General features: G+C 33.1%; 1 protein-coding gene across 1 annotated transcript in view; it reads right to left on the bottom strand.

The window, feature by feature from the left end:
- LOC129228518 (uncharacterized) overlaps positions 1-20,227 on the bottom strand; it is a 144,686-nt gene extending 124,459 nt beyond the window's left edge. The window contains exons 1-2 of the mRNA XM_054863198.1: positions 20,108-20,227; positions 13,061-13,966 (exon numbers count right to left, since the gene is read on the bottom strand). Coding sequence (XP_054719173.1) covers positions 13,061-13,961 — 901 coding nt within the window. The 5' untranslated portion in view covers positions 13,962-13,966; positions 20,108-20,227. The remainder of the gene's footprint in view (positions 1-13,060; positions 13,967-20,107) is intronic.
- Positions 20,228-20,825: the final 598 nt, after the last annotated feature.

The following is a 20,825-nucleotide window of genomic DNA, read 5'->3' as shown; positions in this document are numbered from 1 at the left end:
ACCCCGAACAACGTAACAGAAAGTCAAGATCACCAATCCGGAACAAGAGGAAGGCGAACAAGAAAACTGCGAGGTGCAGTTCCCCATCAGTGGAAAAGGAAGCATGTGAGTACCAGAACTTTTTCATTTCCGAAGTACATCTAAATGAAGTATCAGAAGACCCAAATGAATTTATTTTTGACACTGGTTCCACCCATCATTTCGTCAACATTCGTAGTGCGTTTGAGGACTTTAAACCATTACGAAACAAAGAAATGGCTGTAGCCGTTAGAAATGAAACTTTCCCCATTTTGGGGATGGGAACTGTGAAATTAAAGTTTGATGATACTATCATTGTTTTAAAAGATGTAATGTACTCTCCTAATCTGCGTCAAAATTTGTTATCGGGTACTAAATTCGATAAGGGGGGTGCTAAGTTTGAAGGGGGAAACGGCTCCGTGACGATATCTGGTCGAAATGGATTTATATTTAGAGCAATTTTAAGAAATGGCATTTATTTTGTAAAACCTCAAATTTTGTATAATAAATCGTATCAAGAAAGTATAAAACTAAATAAAAGTAATGATCATTTCGAAAATGAGAAAATTGAATGCTCTAATGTAGAAAAATTAGAATTGTGGCATAGAAGGCTGGCACATATTAACACCGATAGTATCAGAAAGAGCGGTGAATTTGAGTGTGTCCATGGCCTGCCTAAATTCAAAAATGTAAAAATAGATTGTGAAAATTGTAAAATTGGTAAATTTAAACGTGTTTCATTTAAACCAATAGGTAAAATACGGTCTAAATGTCCCCTTGAATTACTTCATGCTGATGTGTGGGGTCCATGTAATATTAAGGGAAATAAGGGGGAACGTTTTTATTTATCAATCATTGATGATTTTTCACGTAAATCTGCTTTGTATCCAATTAGTGAAAAGAGCAAAGTACCAGAAATTTTCATAAGGCACATAAAGCGTGCTGAAAGATTTTTAAATCTTAAAGTAAAAGCTGTTAGAACTGACAACGGGGGAGAATTCGTAAATAAAGTCTTTGACAATTATTGTTTGGATAACGGTATAAAACATGAGTTAACCAATATTTTTAGTCCAGAGATGAACGGTTTGGCCGAAGTGTACAATCGCTCAGCCGCTAATGCTGCAACAGTATTATTGGAAGAAAGCGGGCTAAGTAAAAGATTTTGGCCGGATGCTATGCTTTATTTCAATTATACTTGGAATAGGATTTGTCACTCAGGACAAACTAAAACACCTTTTGAGTTATATGGTGGACGTAAGCCAAGTGCTAGGCACGTCAAACCTTTCGGTGTTTTGTGTTATCTTGGAACACCCCGTCAGCAAAGACATAAACTTGATGTTAAAGCCAAAAAAGGTATATTTTTGGGCTATGCATTTAACACTAAGGGTTTTCGTATCTGGATTCCCGAAAGCGGAAAAATTTTTGAAAGTATAAATGTAAATTTTAATGAAAATGTTTATTACAAAGAAGCTTTTAAAAATATATCAGAGAGTGACTCTAGTGGAGCTGTGCTGGGTCCCTGTCTCAAATGGTCAAATATTCAATCAGATTCTGAAAATTCAGAAAATGAACCGAATTCCGAATCGGATAACGGAAGTGAAAGCCCGAGTACGCCGTCTAAATTCTTATCTTCTGATGAGAGTGAAAGCGAGACGAGCGGGGATGAACCAGATTCGAATTCTGACTTGAGTGAAAATGGGGAAAACCCACCACGCGCACAGCTGCGTGAAACAGAATGGGTGAGGAAAGCAATCCCAAGGTCAGATAAATCTCGTACTGATATTTATTTTTATGAGAAACATTCTTCTAAACGATTACGTTCTTTAAATGATGTTGAAAAATATTGTTCTAAAAATGCTATTTTGTTTAAGCCACATTTATTTGATTTTAATGGTAAAAATTTATATCAAGGTGAAATTTCTGATCAAACTGTTCATTTAAATTTATGTAACTTATGACTAGATGATGAAATTGTAATTCCTAAGAATTACAAACAGGTTCTTAAATCTAAGCAAAAGGACCAGTGGTTAGATTCAATGAGGGATGAATTAGAGGTTATGCATTCTAGAAAAGTGTGGGATTTAACACCTTTGCCTGCAAATGAAAAACCAATCGGATCGAGATGGGTTTTCAATGTTAAAAGAGATGAATCGGGGAAAATTGTTAGATATCGTGGGAGACTTGTTGCTCAGGGATATGCACAATCCCCTGAATCGTACGATCAGACTTTTAGTCCGACGATTCATTTTTCATTGGTTCGATTTTTCTTTTCCTTGAAAATATCAGAAGGTTGGTTCGATTTGCAGTGCGATGTGAAAAATGCTTATTTATATGCACCTCTAAAAGAATGCATCTTTATGAGACAACCACCGGGTTTTGCAATAGAAGGGAAAGAAAATCTAGTTTGTAAGCTTAATAAAGCAATTTACGGTCTGCACCAGAGTGGCCGTATGTGGTTTTTTGAGATAAACAGTGTTTTATTGAAAATTGGTTTTCAGAAATTTGAAGAATGTAATTGTGTTTATATTTATAATTCAAGTGTCATTTTATTGTTGTATGTTGACGATATTGTTTTGCTCGCACGGAAAGAAAAGAATTTAAATCATGTTTTAAATTTACTTAGGAAAAATTTTGACTTAAAAGTTCTCGGAAAAACGAAAAAACTGTTAGGTGTTGAATTTGAAAGAACTGAAAATGGTTTGAATTTGTTTCAAACGAAATATATCATTGAAGTTTTTGAAAAGTTCAAACATTTTAATTTTCCGGTTTCATCATTGCCGATTTGTAAAGGTACTGTTTTTTCGAAATCGAATTGTCCTAATACAGAAAATGAAAAATTTGAAATGTCAAAGATTCCTTATCGTAATTTGTTGGGTTGTCTTTCTTTCATTGCGAGCAGAACGAGACCGGACATTTGTTATGCGGTCAGTATCTTCAGTCAATTTCAAAGCAATCCTGGTGTCATTCATTGGAACGGTCTTTTAAAACTTCTGGGTTATGTTTTTCAAACAAAAGATTTAAAACTTAAATTAAATTGTAATAGAACCCAATTAATAGCTTTTTCTGACGCCGATTATGCAGCTAATCGAGATGATCGAACTTCACTCGGGGGGCAGTTAATTTTGTTGGATAATGCGCCGATTGAATGGCGAACCTTCAAGGAACGTTGTATTAGCCTTTCCACTATGGAAAGTGAGTTTGTGGCCCTTTGTGAAGTGTCTAAAGAGCTTATGTGGTTTGACCGTGTATTAAACGAATGTTTACGCTGGGGAATTGTTAGAAAAAGTAAAATTAAATCTGTAATGTACGTTGATAATCAATCGGCCATTGACTTTGTTAAATCTCCGATTGAAAATCACCGTACAAAACATATTGATGTAAAATTATTTTTTGTTCGTGATTTGATTCAACGGGACATTTTTACCGTAAAACATGTAGGCAGTAAATCCAATAGGGCTGATATTTTTACGAAGCCGCAGACCCGTTTTGAACTGAATCGTTTTTGTGAACAAATATTTTGTTAATTTTTAATGGTATGAAATTGTTTAGTATAATAAATATAATGGGGTATTAAAGTATAAATATTTTTGTAACAACTGAAATTCTTTTTCAAATTTCTCGTTGGTTTAATCTTTGAGATGGAGGAATTTGATTCAATGACAAGAGTTTATTTTTTGGAAACTAAGCGTTTTAAATAATTTTGTCATTGTGAAGAAAAAAAAATTTTTTTTTGTAAAATCATTGTGCCCATCTTTTCAAAGATACTGTTTCGAGTATTTCTGTCAATTACAGTTTGAGAAGATAGTTTGCAGTGGAAATGTTAATCTTGGACTTACTATTTCCTTGGACTGTGGATCATCAATAGGCAAGAAGGACTTTTTTGAGAAAGGACTTCAATCAAATAAGCGGTGATGTATTGAGCTGCAGCTGCTGATGGATGATGTATTATGATGGATATATATCCATATTTGTTTATTGTTGAATTGTTAAATTTTTGTAAAAGATTAAGCCTGGCCCTTTGTGGATTTTTTTTGGGTTATTTTTGAATCTATTAAAATTGTATAAAAAATTTAAAGTTTAATAACATTACTGAATGAGAAGGGGGGATATGATAGACATCGGTAAACGATATTTATCCGCGTTCTCATTCCTAATGTAATGTAATATAAAATTAACTTTATTCAAATTAGAATAACTTCTCAACTCTTTCGGCACGTGTAAAGTTTCAGTTTTAGGTTGGCATCCTTTGATGCCCAATCATATGCAAATGAGGCAAGTATAAATAGTGAACGATTCCAATCGTTCTCTCTCTCTTCTTTTGTGTTCGTCAGCCTCTTGTGAGTTAGGTCCGATAGGTGTTGGGGAGTTGCGAACTCCGCCTCCACTTATGGCCGGGTTTTATTCTTAAGAACTTATTTTTGTTAGTTATATTTATTTTAGTTACTATTGACCAATAAATTCTTGGTAAGATTTTAACAAGTTTCCAATGTTCATTTCTTCACATTAATATTTGATTCTGCACCTTCCACTGTGTGATATTATCTCTGCTTGTATAAGCATGTAACATTGTTGACTGACTTACGAAATTTAGCCCTTCGGCTTTTCGTTTAAACATCGTAAGTTATCAGCTACAGCCGTCTACTTATATTCGGTTCCATCTGCCGTTCAGAGGGCGCTGCTCAGCATACGCATGCGCTACCGGTCTGCAATTCTAATCATTTGCATATCATGCCCTACTTTACATTTCCTGCAATTTTCAGCTCACTCACGTAAATCCTTCGTGGTGTTGCAATTTTCACAAACAGGAGTGTAATTAAATAGTTTTCGTTTCAAGTATCATGTAAGAAAAATAACTATGCCATCATATTCAGTAAGGTACCGCCCTATAGCCAGGGCAAGGGTAGAAATACATGAAATACACCGCCAGCTCAGTCAATTCCAGTTAAGGACTGCAGTTTCGTGCTTATAGCACTCATCAGCCCGGCATAGGAGTGATTGAGCTGGAGGTGGAAAACCTCTTAAGGAAGCCAAGAGTGCCAAACAAACTGGTAGCTAATGCAGAATTAGCACTGACCAGATGAGTTACCGAAACATTTCGGTCACTCGTAACATATAATATCGTTAATATATAATATCGTTGATATATAAATTATTTAATATCCTCATTAGTAGCATAGTTCTCTCTCTGCGCTGCCAAAAAATGGCAGTTTTTGTATCGAAAAATGCAAAAAAATGCAGTTTTCATGGGCCTTTATCTCAGTGCACCGAGGGTCAGTGTAAAACTGGATACCTGCATTTTAAACTAGAGTATGTGTATTTTCACAAACAAGTGTCAGAAGTATGGGCAAATTCTTTTCAAGAACACGTATTTCAATGGAGTAAAATGAACTATTCAGTTTTTAATTTAGTCAACATATCCGGATTTAAACTTTCCTCCAGGGACTTCCAGATACTGTTTAAAAAACTAGTATGATCAAAAACTAACCATAAAAGAGTTATAAACTTGCAAATAAACTGAATATGCTTGTTCGCGTACTTCATAATATGATAACTAGAAGCAAAGTGAAAGAAAAACATCAAAATATGATAAAAATGTACTTTTTAGAGGCCTGTATCTCATAACACTGAGGGTTAGTATCGAACTTGATGTCTACATTTCAAACTAAAGTGTATGTTCTTTCACAAACAAGTGACATAACTATGGGCAATGGTTCTGCAGTCTCGTAAAATGCACTTCAAGATGAGGAAATTAAATAAGAGTAATGACGCATCTAGTTAGTTGTACTCAAGCTACAATGCTTTGTTTTGCAATTTTTTACTGTCCCACTAGTCAATTAGGCAACTAAACTCTTGTTTTATAATGTTATAGTACTGCTTTTATCATAAGTAATAAAATATGACTTAGTAATTGCTTGCTATCATTGTAGTTTAGTGCAGAGAAAATAATTTTTTTCACTATAATGTACAGCCTCAATGAATGTCAACGAACTATAATGTACAGTATAAACGAAATAAAGCTACCTTAATGAAAACAATTAAAAATATACCTAAAACACATTCAAAAAAGTGTTACAAATAACTTCCGTTTTTACCGCAATTTATTTAGAAGCTAAACAGCTTCACATACATAGAGGACTGCGTGCCAAGCGCCTTGCCTCCGGACATACACGAGAAAGATGTACAATACAACAGAAGGAAATAACACCCGGGTCACCGGCGGGAATCGAACCCACAACCTCCGGCTTAGAAGACGAAGCTTCTACCACAGAGCCACGGAGGCCTCTTTTTACCGCAATAATAAACATTTTTCTTTCTTTTCACTTTGCTTCCAGTTATCATAAAGTTAACTCTTATGCAATTTCCTCATCTTGAAGTGCATTTTACGAGCCTGCAGAACCATTGTTCATAGTTATGTCACTTGTTTGTGAAAGGACATACACTCTAGTTTGAAATGTAGGCATCAAGTTCGATACTAACCCTCAGTGCTATGAAATACAGGCCCCTAAAAAGTAAATTTTTTCCCTTATTTTGATGTTTTTCTTTCACTTTGCTTCTAGTTACCATATTATAAAGTATGCGAATAAGCATAATCAGTCTATTTCCAAGTTTATAACTCTTTTATGGTAAGTTTTTGATCATATTAGTTTTTTTAAACAGTACCTGGAAGTCCCTGGAGGAAAGTTTAAACCCGGATATGTTGATTAAATTGAAAACTGAATAGTTCATTTTACTTTTTTGAAATACATATTGTGTTCTTGAAAAGAATTTGCCCATAGTTCTGTCACTTGTTTGTGAAAATACACATACTCTAGTTTGAAATGCAGGTATCCAGTTCTACACTGACCCTCGGTGCACTGATATAAAGGCCCATGAAAACTGCACTTTTTCACATTTTTCGATACAAAAACTGACATTTTTTGGCAGCAATGAGCATTAACCATGCATTTAATGAGCCTATTTAATAATTTATATATATCACTACACAAATTGCTCGCAAAAACTATGGTTGAACCTTAGTGCATGGAACCAGGATCCCTCAAACATGACATATTTTCACTTTCTTCGGCACAGTTTAGCCACCCTTGCCAGGGTCCACTGAAGGTCAGCCATAAAATTTACGATACATTTCGTTTGAGGCACTGAATATCGTGTTGTAGTCACAAAGATTACATTTGCTGATGCTCAACGCGCAGAGATTATTGAACATTAAAAAATGTCGATTTGAGAAAAACTCTAAGTTGGGACCAACTTTCGGAATTTTTGTGGGTCACAAAAAAAAATTTTTGGGAAGGGGAGAATTCTGAATATGCCGAAAGAAATCCCAATTTTACCGAATGATAAAATTTGATTATGCACACATACACATACATAACATATACGGCGAAGAAAAATTGGGCATCATTGAAAATAATTTAAAAATAGAAAATAAGAATATTAAAGTTCAATATTGTCTCCTAATTTGTCAAATAAATTAATAAAATGTCCCCCCCCCCCCAAAAAAAAAATGGAACAGTGAACTTCGGTGACTTTCCATTGGGACAACGCTTAGGGGGGGGGGGATTTCTGAAGTTCACCAGGGGCGCCAGACCCCCTAGTTACGCTACTGCCAGTAGAAGGAACTGAAGGAAAAGCTTGTTGAGCAATACACGTTAGTCCCTAAAACGGGGCAAAAGGGAAACTAAATTCAATATACCGACAGCCCGTTTGTCACATCCTGAGATTGCACTTTCATCCCTCTTTGGACTCATCATTCAGGAATAGGCAATAACTGAGCTAGAGACAGATGTCCTCTAATTGAAGCTGAGATTACCAATAAACTGGTAGATGAAGTAAATTAATTTCATTAGCGAGAGTCCGTAGACCTGGCGCGTAAACTGAAGGTAAAGCTTGGGTTTTTAGCATATTATAAACTACAACTAAACATAACTTCAGTGACAATATTTTCTGCAGTAATAAGGAAACATTGTCTTTGCAGTTATGCTCAGTTGTAGTTTATAATAAAACAAAATGGATTGTTTGTTTAATTTAAAAAAAAAAAAAATTCTGTAGAACTCCCTCCTAAAACGTAAATGCCTCGTTTCCATTTCCTCCTAGAACGATAAAAAGTTCTTTATCATCTCTCTCTGCAAACCATGAAATGTTCTCTTTTAGAGAAAAATGTTTTCCTTCCAGCAACGTTCTCTTACTCCCCCTTTTATACTGTCACAAATCCTTAATTAAATAATACTATCTGATTATAAAAAATTATCTGAATGAAAAAAATTGCTTCACTATTAATTTCATATGTGATTAATTCAAAAAATGTTAAAACATTGCGACAGTTTCAAATGTTGCTCCGGAATTTCAGCGCTTTTCCTCTCGTGTATGTAAAGCACCCATCTTTATAATTTCATTACTTTTTTTTTTTTTAATTTCACGGCCTATTCGCATGTATGCATGGAAATGTACCTATACAATCCTGTGTAAAGAAGAAGCATCTGCAGGGCCGATCCCAGCAGGTGTGCAGCTCGTGCTCCGATTTCGAGCGACCGAAAGTAAGGGGCAGCCGCAGGCCACATTTAGTTCCATCAATGAAGCAAATTTCCTGGAGAATTTTTACTATATAACTTATTTTAAGTCGAATAAACATGCTGAATTTTAAACGTTTATTCAAAAATCAGAGTAAGTCCTGATTTCCCTATAGCATAGCACACTTTAAGAACAATAGAACGTTAGTGCACAGCATGTTGGTCTATTGTCTATTAATATCTATTCTTTACATACATGCTTCATTTGATTGCAAAATTTGCGACAGATTCGGCAATGAGGCATGGATACCAAGGAGGAACAGTGAGGGCAATGGATCTTTCCTGAAGCATTAAAGGGTGCCTTGTAAAAGGAGCGCCGAGGGCGGCAACTAATGCTTCCCTCTAAGCTCCTACAGACCCTAAACTATGAACACATATTGTAGTAAAAAAAAGAAACTATACTGATGAAATATATTCGCAAGGCGGATACAGGGGGAGACAATAGAAAATTGTGACTTCCCTGAGAGTCAAGTTTAATACATGAATAACGAACTAACTTTTTTGTAGTTTCCCCCCTTAACAGCAGTTTTTTCTGGAGAAAATTGAAATAACTAATGAGCTGCCCGATTACAGATCAGGTAAGAGGGCAATTCCCGTATCTCAGGTAGCAAATTCAAGTTTGGCAGATCCAAAAGGTCATGATCTCCTTGACGAGACTAAAGAAAGCTTAAAATTACGTTTTTAAAACTTAATCTCGGAAAATATCTCTCGTTGAACCACCGATCTTAAGTCTCTTACAAACCCTTTCTGTCTTAACTTGACCAAATATGGCCTAAAATAGATTTTTTTGCAATTTCTAGCAGTTTACAGTCCTTCATGTCTTAAGTCCCTAAAGATGGCTTCTAAGTGTATTCTGTCCTCAAACCCTGACCCTTCTTGTGACATTAAAGATGGTTTAGAGGAATTTTTAGAACTTAAATTTCAAACACTTTGCGGAGGAGGGCCCTAAAACCCATTTCTATTACCATAACTACCAAAGATAATCTAAACTAGAGTCGTTAGAGAGGTCCTACATCATTTCCTCTCACCTAACATCTTCCAAAACAAACAAAAATTACGTTTCTCAAACGTCAGTTTCAAAGAACTTTCGGAAAAGTTTGCCCGGATCCCCCCTTTCTATCAACGTAATCACGGAAAGCTTAAATTTTCGTTTTCAGATGGACAGAACCTCCCGTGTTATCAAATAATGCCTAAAGTTCGCTTTTGGGACTTCAATTTCTAAAAATTTCAGGAGAAGAACCGACTGGCTTATGTAACTTTAATCGACCATCCCCCTAACGTCGCCAAATAATGTGTTTATAAAACTACTGCTGTACTACTGCGCCGAGGAATTTCTGGAGAAAAGCCGCTAGTTCTCCTACCGTTGCCAAAGACATCCTAAATTTACGTCTTAAACTTTAATTTGAACAACTTTTGATAAAAGATGAGCTTATCTCCTTCTCTCTCGTAACGTCAACAAAGATATCCCAAAATTGCGTGTTAAGACTTCAGTTTCGGAAAAATTTTGGGGAGAACTGCGATACTTCCTAACCTAAGGTCCCAAAAAATAGCCTCAAATTGACTTCAACTTTAACAGAATTTCATAATGGAACTGCAACATTACTTTCCCCTAAAAGTTTCAAAAACGTTCCTACAAGTGCAATTTCTTAAGTCAAGTTAAGTTTGAGCGTTCCTCCTTGGACCTTGAGTAACCTCGATTCTCTTTTCCTCACAACCTAACACACCAAAGATTAATCATTTTTTTTCCTACGATAATTTTTCGAAAATTTTCTGGGGGTATCTCAGCCCCTCTCCCAATTCCCCCGATGACAGACTAAAATACGATCTTACGACTAGTAATTCTTTGTATCTATAACTTTTTTCAAAGATATAAAGTGTACCCAAAGACTAATATTTTCTTTAAAACGCTTTTACTTTTTATAAATTCATTCTTCTGTTTTTTTTTTTTTTTAATTAGAACTTGATACAGAAATAAGAAAGAAGATGGTCAGACGTTAAGTATTAGTGAAAACGCTCTAGAGGGGCGGCACTGCACACGAGCAACCGACATCCTAGGATCGGCCCTGAGCGTTGGAAAAAAATAGCTTTCAAATCAAGTTTTTAATTCTAGGAAAAATTGAAAAGTTTTGCAACGAATTTAGAAATAACCATCCTAAAAAGGAAAAATAATGAATCCAATAATTATTTTAACAATTGATAACATGCAATTTCATAGTCGTGCTTTTTAAATAACCAATAAATAGATCGTTTTTACACTTTTTTTCTTCTAAGTGCTGCTTTGATTCTAAACTAATACCAGTAAAATTATAACTATAAGCAGCGTAATTTTGTTTATCCATTAAGTTTTTGTTTTTTGACAAACTGCTCTTTTTAAGCTATCTACGATCTAGCGAAATTTCGAGAAATCTAAATTTGGCAATTCCGCAACATTGTGGACATATGATCAAACCGAAATTTAATAGTTCAGATGGAACGAGAATGTGATTAGAAAAAAAATTAGTACTGTCGTACAAATTTAATTAGTAAAAGTATTTTTTCAAAGAATCTTCTTTTAAAATGTTTCTCATTTTATTTATTCTGAAATAAACACGAAAATATGAAACCAAAAATCTATTTGAAAACCATTTTATTTATTTATTTTTTTCTTCAAAAATTTACTGTAAAGATTACTTTCACTAGCTATGTCTTCAAAAGTAGCTGTGGTTAACTATACAACATTTTCTCTTTCATTGAAATCCTAAGTTCAAATGTTCCAAAGAATTTTCTTTTGTGATATTTTCTGCACAAGAATTTTAGTCATTTTTTAGAAAAATTTATAAAACATTAGCAAGAAAAACTGAAATGCTGAACTTAGTTTCAAAAATGTACATCAATTTAAAACAGCACAAAATAAATTATAAAAGATTAATAGAGCATAAAACAAAATATCTTTCATTGAATCTTTTTTTAAGGGTATTGGGCTTAAAACACTGCAACTTTCACTATGGCTTCAAAGCGCGGTATATACCTCTAAAAAACCTACCTTTTGAAGCCACGATAAATGGCTACAAAATGCGGGTGTGGTTAGAGACCACTTATTGAAGCCAGTGGCTTCGAAACGCGGCGAACGTCTCTGCTGGCTTCATTAAGCGGTGAACGTCTCTAAAATACCGACGTATTGAAGCCAACGTTGTGAAGCCAAAAATTGGCTTCGAAACGCGGTGAGCCATTAGAAGTTGCTTCAAAACGTGGTGAACTCAATTGTATATATATATATGTACATGTGAGATACAGAATATGCCTTAAAACCTGAACTAGGTTTGGAGGAAATTTCTGCATAAGATATAGGTAAATAAATAGAATAAATTGAGCGACATTTTGTTACATTTTGTGTCATGCAGGGACATATTACTGGGTTCTAAAAGACTAGGACTTAAAAAGTTTGTTTGCTCTTTTTTTTTTCTTTTGTAACCAGTTAAGCTTTTTATTTTTTGTAGAATGGCTTTTTATATCTGAAATTTGGCTATCAACATTGATTAGACATATCTAACACATTCAATGTGAATATAGATTGCGAAGTTGTTTCACACAATAATTCTTTAAATATGTGATCAAAATACAATTTTTGGGCAAAAATTTACTGTTTTGTATATTGCTGGTTATATATATACATAGTGGAATACATACAGAAAAGTATTTTAGTTGAATATAAATTTTTGAAATAAATACCCATAAATACCCATTTTGGATAAAGTAAGACAGAACAATGTTAGAAGAAGCACAAATTTGCAAATAACAGCAGACACGTGTTTCGGCGTTACAGGGAACACCTTTTTCAATGCAAAAAATAATGAGCTCATTATTTTTTGCATTGAAAAAGGCGTTCCCTGTAACGCCGAAACACGTGTCTGCTGTTATTTGCAAATTTGTGCTTCTTCTAACGTTGTTCTGTCTTACTTTACTGTTCAGCACAAAGGTATTTGTTTATCTTACCCATTTTGGATATTTACCTGGATATATACCTTGGGTATTTACCCCTAAAAATGAATACCAGGGTATTTTACATGACTATAATCAACTAAAATAAAAGTAAGTAAGTTTCTTCACCTATTGCTGTGTTCAAATCGAAACATGTCTTTGAAAAGAAATACATGGCATTGAGATACACATAAAAAAGGGTTATAAAAATTTATCTTAAGCAAGTTTTAGAAATCCATCTTTCACTATTGCTACTAGTGTTAAACTTTTTACTTGTTTGATTTTAAAACCCCTTTTCATTTCAACTGTAATTAGAATGGTTTATTTCTAGAAAACAATTTATGCTATTGCTATACTATTTGAAATACATATTAGTAGACTGCAACTTATAGCTTCATATAAGTTTTTTTTTTTTTTTTTTTCAATTATAGAGAATGACTAGCTTAAAACCTACATACTTTTTACATCCTTAAAGCAAATTTCATTACTTTATAAATTGTTAATAAAAAACAGCTTACCATCATTAAAATACTGAGCATCATATTTAACTGATGATGAAGTCTCTTGCTGCAACTTTTTGCTCTCATTTTTTAATATTTTCACGGCTACTGAACTGTCATAAATCACAACATCATTTTGTCCAGTGACCAAAGTAAGTTCAGGAATTGATTCAATGCATGTTCTTAAGGAAGAAAAGCCAAACTGCTTAAATGAAAAGGGTTTTTTATAAGTTTGTTGATACTTTGTTAAGAGATTGGTCAAGCTTATTCCATCCCATGAAGCAGCATGAACAAGATTTATCAGCTCTTTTTTTGGTAGTATTCCATCTGCATATTCCGAAGCATGCCTTTGGCCATCTGTATGTTCAGCAGCACGCCTTTGGCTATCTGCATTTTCAGAAGCATGTCTTTGGCTATCTGTATATTCAGCAACATGCCTTTTGCTATCTGTATATTCAGTAGCACGCCTTTGGCTCGCTGTATATTCAAAAGGATGCCATTGGTTATCTGAATTTTCAGAAATCTTCCTTGCATTATAACTGACTTGAGGAACTTTCTTAGAGAACCGAGGAGGTAAATTCTGAGCACGAACTGGGCGAGCTGGGTAAGATCTAGTAAGTTTTGGTGGCTTTCTGGCACTCTTTTGTTTACATACAAGTTTTTGAATATGTTGCGATTTCTCATCTGCAATGCCATACAAGTAGTAGTCCCTTCCACTCATCTGAATATCTACCACATCACGAAGAGTTCTTAAAAAGTCTACATCACTTTGAAAGCCAAATTCTGCAGAAGGCAATTTTTTACCCATAAATTCTTCAAATGTTTTTTTGAACTCATATAGTGAACAACCCTTTTGATAAGAAATAAGTAAGCTTCTTATTTCTTTCTTTACTTTTTCAAGCTTCTCTGGATCGCTCATTATGCCTATAAAAAAACTTCGGATAGAATTACAGCAACAAAGCAGGTTTTACACTCAAAAACAAAAATAAAATTTTGGTACCAGATGTGATATAACCCCCATTTGGCGACATCCGATTTTTTACACAAAATTGAAATATTTTTCTCGCCAATGATGCGATAACTTTTTAAACATGGTATCCCTGGCTAAACTAACCTGTGTTTGGCGACCCAAAGGCAATCTTAGATTTGTTCAAACTTGTTTACTTGTTTGCGGTCCACGTTGGATAGATCTTGGTTTTTTCGTGCAATATACCTTATAGGAAAGCTTATTTTGTGTTGGTTTAGATTCAGTAGTTGTGTTTTGATGAATAAATATTAGAAAATGCCAGTTTCTTTAAACTTGACCGTTAATTAAGAGCAAAACCCAACTTTGGATGTGTCTCGGTAAGGCGCATTGTTTCATATGTTGTGTTTCAGACTGAGTGTGAGGATTTATACAACAAAAACATAAGTTTTTATTTTAGAATTTAAAAAACAAAAACTTTCACTTCCGAAATTCTTTGTTTTTACAAAATCGTGAGGGTTTCTTGTAGTTTTTTAACTTTATATTTACTGCATGTAAATTTATTTTATAAAAAAAAGTACAGTTATTTTATTCTAAAAGTTAATTCTTATCAATGCCAAGAACTATTCAAGCATATTCTGTAAACGTGCCTCCTTTAGGTACCAAATTTCTGAAAATAAGTTGAATCAACGATTTTATAAAAATATGAAGGTGTTATTTTATGTAAAATATAGTAGATATTTTTAGTAGGTATTTTGAAAGCATTTTTGGATAGCAAATAAATATAAGGTATTTTTGTATTGTTTATGTTTGGGATGTTCTGTCGAGACATTCTTACTTTTTATACATCAAAATTTGAATAAATAAGCATTTTTTGACTGAAATAGTTATATTTTGGGGATGTTTTCTACTATAAACATCGCATATTGAACGGCTTTGCTTTTTTTTTAGTAGAGTATGAGAATTGTTTCTGTTCGAGGAAATGCATGTTGGAAAATAGCTTTTATTTCTATTGGTACATATTTCTTTGGTGAGCTGTGATAATAATTTGTTAATTTAAGCATTTTAAATACCTACAAGTAATTTTTCTTTGTGTACAAAAACTTTCTAGTTTCTGGCATTTTTGAAGCAAATATTTGCGAGGTTTTTTCCTGTGGTTTTATGTGGTTTATATAAAAATTGTCTTCTGAAGTGCTTTGATCATGTTTTTTTGTCTGAATTTTTTCTGTTGGCGCTAAAAAAAGCATCTCTAAGAACGATGTATGACATATGTCGTCATACATCATTCTCTTGGCGACGCTTTCTTGGCGCCAACAGGAAAAAGTCGCCAAGGGTGGGGTATATGACATTAGTTCCAAAATTTCAATACATATGTAAAATTTGAAATGGTACATCTTTAGAGTAATTTTTTTAATTTGTTACCATGAAATGAGAAGGTTCAACAAAACATAGCCTGCCATTGCAAAAACGTTCCATTAAAGAATATGATTTTTTAAACAAAAAGAAGTTCTCATGAAATTTGATAAAAATTAAGCTTAAAATTTTTTAAATTTAAAAGAGGAAGATGAATTATGTAAAAAAAAAATATTTATGAAAAAATAAGAATAAAATTTAAATCTTTCAGCTTTTCATTTTGACATTTAAGGTAGGGTCAGGTGGAGTAAAATGGGTATAAAATAGCCCACTTTTTGGATTTTTGCTCAAGTATTTTTGTTGAAATATTTATTTATTTATTTTTACTTTAATTTTATTATTTTTTTATGTATACATTACATATGTTGAGAGTAGAATAAAATGATTTCCACATATAATTTGACACAAATTTATTTTTGAGAGGAGCATTTATGACTATATGCTTTGTATTCCCATTTTATCCCATGCAGGTGAAAATGGGTAGCCTGTGGGGTAAAATGGGTAGTAAAGTCGAAGTGGATAAAAAAGCATACTATTTGTTCCATGCAGTGTGATAGTAAAGATGTAAGAGTCATTTAACAAAATTTAACTACATAATTTTTTTTTAAATATAGTACAAACAGTAAATTAGAAAAAATATTAATAATGTTTCTTTCAACGCATGATATCCATACTTGTCATTCTTTAAAAAAAGTAATTGTCTATTGTTAAATTGTGGCTTGTTAAAATTTTTTAGTATTTGATGTTCTTCAATGAAATACATGCCGTCTATAACAGGAAAATTTAAAAAATCCCCCATCTTGGATTTTTTTTTAAATATTTCATCTCATAATATTTCCCTCAACAGCCACATATTTGCCAATAAATTCTTTCTTGCTTGTTTCCTCTAGGTATAATACTTATACACAGGCATCTGTGATTAGACTTTGCTTCATAAGCATATTTCTAGCAGTTTCTATTCCAGATACTTCCTCTGAATGGAAACTTTCTTTTTCCTCTATTTTTTATTTTCTTGTTTTTTAATTCATTATGTTTTTCCCTTTCAACTCTTATCCTTTCTAAGACATCTTTGTCAATAATTCCTGTATTTGCCAGCACCTGTTTAAGTTGCTTTTAAATAACTCATATAGGTAGTTATCAAATCTGAAGCTCTTCTTGAAATTGCTGACTAGAGACGTACCGAGTAGCACTTTGGCCGAGTAGCCGAGTACCGAGTACTCGGCCTTTCATTACTCGGCCGAGTACCGAGTTACCGAGTACTCGGCCTTTCACTACTCGGCTGAGTTACCAAGTACTAATTACGTTTTAAGAAGGACCACCGACACACGTGATGAATTTTGAACTTATTGGAATAGTTGTATAGACCTCCTTGTATATATAATAGTTTTTAAAACTAAATTCCTGCTGAAATTTAATTACGCATTATTTAAAAAATTTTGTTTATGTCAAAAATTTTACAAAAAAATTATATTTAAAATTAAAAATACATAAATAAAAGGTATGAATCAAGTTGGAATTAAAACAAATTATACCAATTATAGTTATAGTCTGCCAAACATAAATAATTTTTAAAAGCAAATAAAACAAATGTGCAGGAACACTGCAGACACGTGTTTCTGCGATATAAGGAACTTCTTTTTCAGTGCATAAAATGTGAGCTAAAGAATGTAAAGACATTTGACAAAAGAATCCGACTTTTGTCGAATGCCTTTAAAGCCACGAGCTCACACTTTGTGCATTGAAAAAAGAATTCCTTGTAATGCTATAACACATGTCTGTAATGTGCTTTTAACATTGTTTTATTTCCTCAAAGGTATTTTTATAATTCTTATAACTAATTTTTGTTTGTAGCAAAAATCCATTTTTAATATAAAAATTCCATATTTTCTATACTTACTTTTTTTGCACAATTTTTAATAAATAAATTTTATTTACTTTGGGGACATTAAAATAGAGATTTATTCCATTGAAGCATTACAAACTTCATTATTCTCAAAATTTAAATTTGACTTCTATAAATGATTGCAGAATATTATATATCAGGGGTCTGTCCAGGATTTTTCACAGGGTCCGTTTTTTGTGAAAAATAAAATAATTTAAAAAAAAATCTTGTAAAAACGAAAGTTCAGACTCTTGAGATGGTGGAAACTGCATCATTGACACTTAAAGTTGAGTGTTTTCTCTCTTTTCTGTTGAGAATATCATTCTTGAGTGTTTTTCTAGTATTTGGGAAGAGGGGGGAGGCATCGCTCCCTGGGAGATGGGCACCCCTCAAGTATCAATATTTATCTACCATTCTACATCATGTTAAATTATACTAGAAATGTTTTTTGTATAGTATTTAAAATAACTGTAAGAAAAAAAATTAGGCAGGGGTTCAGCATTTAACTTTTTAATCCAAGACACTGTTTAAGAGCAGAGTTTCATTCAAACCTTATAAACTCCGTGATTTTCAGAAAAATAAAAATTTTTTTTTATTTGTTTACCTCTTAACTAAGCGTACTAAACATCAAAAATTCGAAAAATCAGATTTCCACAGCGGATGCAAAGAGATTGCAATCCTCAAAGTGAAGGAATCAAAAGTATAAAAACGGCTTGTAAAATAAATATTTTTGATAAAATTACTTTTGAATTGCATTTTAGAGTCCTATGATAAACATATCATTAATATCTGGACACTGTTGAAGCAAAAATAAATAAATAAATAAATTTAAAAAAAACATCGATTCAGCATTTTAATTATTGACTCATAAAAGAAAATGGAATTCCCCCTTAAAAACTTGAAATAAGCTTTGGTACAAAAATAAAGAGACTTTTCATTTATTTGCATCTTAATAAAGCGAAGTTAGCTTGAAAAAAAAGAATAGAATATGATTCTCATATCGGATGTAAAAAGATTGCGTTTTTCAAAATGTAGGCATCTATAGAAAAAATAACGATGAATAAAAGTTTATTTAAAGTTAATTATCCTTTTTAGTATCGAAAAACCAAACCCATATAACTTTCTTCCAAAATAACAGTTTAAGTTTGAATTTTGTAACCCTATCTGAAGCGATCACATCCGCCCCATCCATACTATCCTTTGCAGTTCTAAATTCATTTCGCTGTATATTATTGATGATTAAATCATGAATGGGGAGAAAAGTGCTGACTACGCCTATTCAGAGAATGTTGACGCTTTTCCAAAGAAGTTTACAACAACACCGCTGCATAAAACAAACAAGTAAAATTATAAACCAAACTGACTTTCACTGTTAATTTCTTTCCAAGAAACCAATAACAGGCATTATATTTATTTGGCGGTAGTAATTATTTATAGCTTGCAGGAGCATCACAAGAGTGCCGATTTTTTTTTTTCTTTTGCAAAATTAGCTGATTTTGTATAAGTTGATTCCTCTAATTTAACTATAAATATGCTGTATTATTTTAATTTGCGATTTGCTCTTTCAATAAACAATTTATGAAAGATCCGTTTTTGTTTACCAGAATTTTGTGAAGGGTCCGTTTTGGTTGATCGGATTTTTGTGAAAGGTCCGTTTTGGTTGATCGGATTTTTGTGAAAGGTCCGTTTTGGTTGATCGGATTTTTGTGAAGGGTCCGTTAACGGACCCAAATTTGCTCTGGCCAGACCCCTGTATATGCTTGTACTTTTTTATAAATTTTAATATCTGTCTTGGACAATATTCAATTTTTTGCAACTACTCGGTATTGGCCGAGTATCGGATCAAAATTTGGCCGAGTACCGAGTACTCGGCAAATTGGCCGAGTAGGCCGAGTACTGAGTAGTTACCGAGTACTCGGTACGTCTCTATTGCTGACTATATTGCACTTTCCAAATCTTTATAAGGTGACGAAATCGTGCTTTGTTACATACACTTTTCGGATTGAAACGAGGATGTATTCAGAGAATTCAAAGGTACATTAGAAAAGTTGATAGCATCTGATTGAAATCAAATACGTAAATGTGACGACAAGCAACAGGCTGGGCACAGCATATTCCGAGGAAATTTATTTTGTGTGCAAATGCACACAAACATTAAGATAAGTATACCTCTGGCTTATTTTTATTTATTATGATGGAGCAAAGTTTATTTTATAAAATCATGGCATTGCATAATTTTATGTTTCAATCATTTTAAATTAACCACAAATGAATTGATGTTCATTTAAAGGAAAATATGCTTTATCTTTTAAAATAACTTGCTGGAATGATAAGCCTAACCATTTGTATCCATTTTCAAAATATGAGAGTAAAAATAGAAAAAAAAAAATTTCTTCCCTGTAAGTTGAAACAGCAACCAAAATGTCCAACTAAAGATATTATGACACATTAATAAGAATTCCTCAAAAATCAGGAGCTGAAGACAGATGGAAGTTTAAGCAGACAACATGCGGCTTGAATTTATCTACTTCAATTTAAAGTGTTACCACTCACTAAAAAATAACCTATTGAAAAAATATATTTTGTGAAATAGAATTCAGAACAGCCAAGTATAATGCCAACTCAAAAGAAATGCAAATTTAATTTAAAATAACTTGTTTTTTAAAACATTTATCAGAGAGAATGAGGTACCATTTTGCCGAAAATTGTGCTGATTTGACATTGAATGACCCTGGGAGTCTTGTTCTACCCTTTTTTTATCTGAAGAAACACTACTAAGATTAACATAAACTAAAATTATATTCACCTGGTCAAAACTGAAACAATATATCAAATATTGCAACTGCTCAGCATTAATTTTAAAAGAAGAAGGCTACAGGTTCAGCATGACCACATAATACAAGTACCAACTTTGTTCACTGCATTTCTGTGGCATAAAATAAAAATAATAACAGTTAATTACACACTTACACATATTTAGGATTTTAAATAAACATTGGTAAATATGGACCAACATGAGCTAGTCTCTTTATTTAAAAAAGTCTACTTCAATTTTATGTAGAAAAATATTGTTCATTCAGCACAATTCCTACAACAAGATAAGGGACATTAATTATGCAATGCAAAGGTGTCCCCCTCCCCTCAAACAATACAAAACATCCTAACCAAAACAGCATCCCTCTGTAATGGAATCGTTATTATGAAAGTATCTCCTACCTGCGCTGCGTTCGAAATTTAATTAAAGAAAAGAATCATTAATGGCACACTTTGTTCTTAGCTTGCATGCTCTCGTGATATTTTATTGAAAAATAACTAATTTCTGTCAGTTCTTTTTCATTAAATGCATTATTTTAAAAGTTATGTGCAATGGAACAATTTGCAGCGCCTCTTGTAGAAGTTGGTTCACAGCGACAGCAGAGTACAACTCAACTCGACTCGCCAGTGTTGACGTTTTAAAAAGCCTGCACGCAACAGTCAGCAGCTAGTCATTTTTCTCTTACTTGTCATGCTGTAGTTTTACCTTT

This window comes from Uloborus diversus, chromosome 8, assembly GCF_026930045.1.
Source record: "Uloborus diversus isolate 005 chromosome 8, Udiv.v.3.1, whole genome shotgun sequence".
NCBI lineage: Eukaryota > Metazoa > Arthropoda > Arachnida > Araneae > Uloboridae > Uloborus > Uloborus diversus.
The sequence above is the reverse complement of the archived record's forward strand: the minus strand, read 5'-3'. Positions and strand labels throughout refer to the sequence as shown.